The following is a 1727-nucleotide window of genomic DNA, read 5'->3' as shown; positions in this document are numbered from 1 at the left end:
AATAAAATTCTCCTGTTGTATAGTTTTGTGTTCAATTTGTGTGAATAAAAAACGAGTGCTAACTTTATTTAGTTTGATATTTTGCGTAACAGTGTATGCCCCCCTGTAACCCCCCAGATTTTCTTTTACCCCAGTGGGGCAGGCCCCCCTGGAACCCCCGATTGGTCCAAAGCATGTCTATCTCGGTTAAAAACAATCAAATATTTCAAAAACCATTAATTTGCGACGGAAATGAAGTTGATATTCGTGTTCAGCGCATCAATATTTAGAAGAAAATAGACAACTGGTAGCTGAGTGTGAGACGGGAGGGAAAGTAAAAAAATACCGAAAAGTTAAATAGCCGTAGCATCTCGTAGCAAGCCCCCCTGAAACCGCCCTACGCTTGTGGCCCAAACCCGTGAATAAAATTGCGGGGTGGGAACTACCGAAAAAGCGCCCCACAACCACCCGCCCCACCTACCCCACATTCTCGCGCAATAATGGGGAGCACTTCCGTAACGAGCGACCACTATGAGACAGAGCAGAATTGAGGGCTTGGGGTAGGGGTAAGGTTAGGGGTAGGGGTAGGGGTAGGGTTAGGGTTAGGTCTAGGCCTCTTCTTTACTTTATTGATTGTGTTTGATGGGGTGGTCACTCGTTACGGAAGCCCTTCTCAATAATGTACGAATGGTCCGCTATTCTTCAATCTTCCCCTTGCTTTTTATTCACATGTTTATTGGGCCCATAAACAATCAAAACAACACAATACAGTCCAACAGGAGAATTTTATTTTAAAAATAAACCATGTGTTGTCTCTCACACTCTTACTGTGAAATCCGCCATATCCGTATGTCTATTTGGCTAGCCCTCAGCCTCAGTTCAGGCCATTATTTGGGTTCATATTCATGCATGCAGTTTGCAACCTGATTCAAACTATTATTTAGATCTCTAGTCTGGCTTTTATCTCACGACTCAAGTAGGGTCTAGATTCTAGTAGGTCTAAATCTAGATTAGTAGACAAAGTGATTGGGAAGATCCAAAAGCTTTGGCTTTCGTCTTGTTAGGACGGTTAGATTCTCTCTGGGAATCAAAAGTCAAAAGGCCTCCTAATTTCTAAATCTTGCCTACAGTAGACTTTTACACAGAATCTGCGTGCAGTAAGGAAAACATTCACCTGTTAATGCTTACTCACCGTGTGCCATCTGGAACATTCCTTATGTACAGCGACGAATTTGGAGGTCTGGAGTAACGAGACATGTTTACCACAAAAAGTTCTCACTTCGCACTCTGACTCAAGCTTTGATGGCGAAGTGGAAAATGTAAGATGGCGACTTATAAAGTTTATAAGGACTGAAATGTTGCCAGAATAGAACGCCTGAACCAGCCATCTTATTAAATAAAAACCGCGAAACATTTGTGAGGTGTTTTTGTTGTGTTGATTTTTCTTCCCATATAGGCTGGCCCTTTGAATTCATTGCTTTGGGTTACTAGTATGCTTCTCGAACAAATATCAAGCATTTTCTCATCAAATAAACAATCATTAGGTAGATACTGTAGATCAAAATATAAAGCAAAGCTTAGTGTTATAGTTTACATATAATAATACATGTACATATAATTAACCTATGCATATTAATGTAGCTTATATATTTCCCCACTTGAAATAAAGACTCTACTCCTGCAACTACTCCTGCAACTACTACTACTACTACTACTACTACTACTACTACTACTACTACTACTACTAC

General features: G+C 40.5%; 1 protein-coding gene across 2 annotated transcripts in view; it reads right to left on the bottom strand.

Moving 5' to 3' along the window:
• LOC101863536 (serine/arginine-rich splicing factor 10) overlaps positions 1-1340 on the bottom strand; it is a 16839-nt gene extending 15499 nt beyond the window's left edge. Inside the window, exon 1 of one of the 2 annotated variants that reach the window (XM_035972089.1) lies at positions 1172-1340. In XM_035972089.1, coding sequence (XP_035827982.1) covers positions 1172-1236 — 65 coding nt within the window. In that variant the 5' untranslated portion in view covers positions 1237-1340. The remainder of the gene's footprint in view (positions 1-1171) is intronic. The other variant, XM_035972088.1, reaches the window with a different exon arrangement.
• Between the last annotated feature and the right edge of the window lie 387 nt (positions 1341-1727).

This window comes from Aplysia californica, unplaced genomic scaffold, assembly GCF_000002075.1.
Source record: "Aplysia californica isolate F4 #8 unplaced genomic scaffold, AplCal3.0 scaffold00576, whole genome shotgun sequence".
NCBI classification, from domain to species: domain Eukaryota; kingdom Metazoa; phylum Mollusca; class Gastropoda; order Aplysiida; family Aplysiidae; genus Aplysia; species Aplysia californica.
Note: the sequence above shows the minus strand (reverse complement) of the source record. Positions and strands in the feature narration are given on the sequence as shown.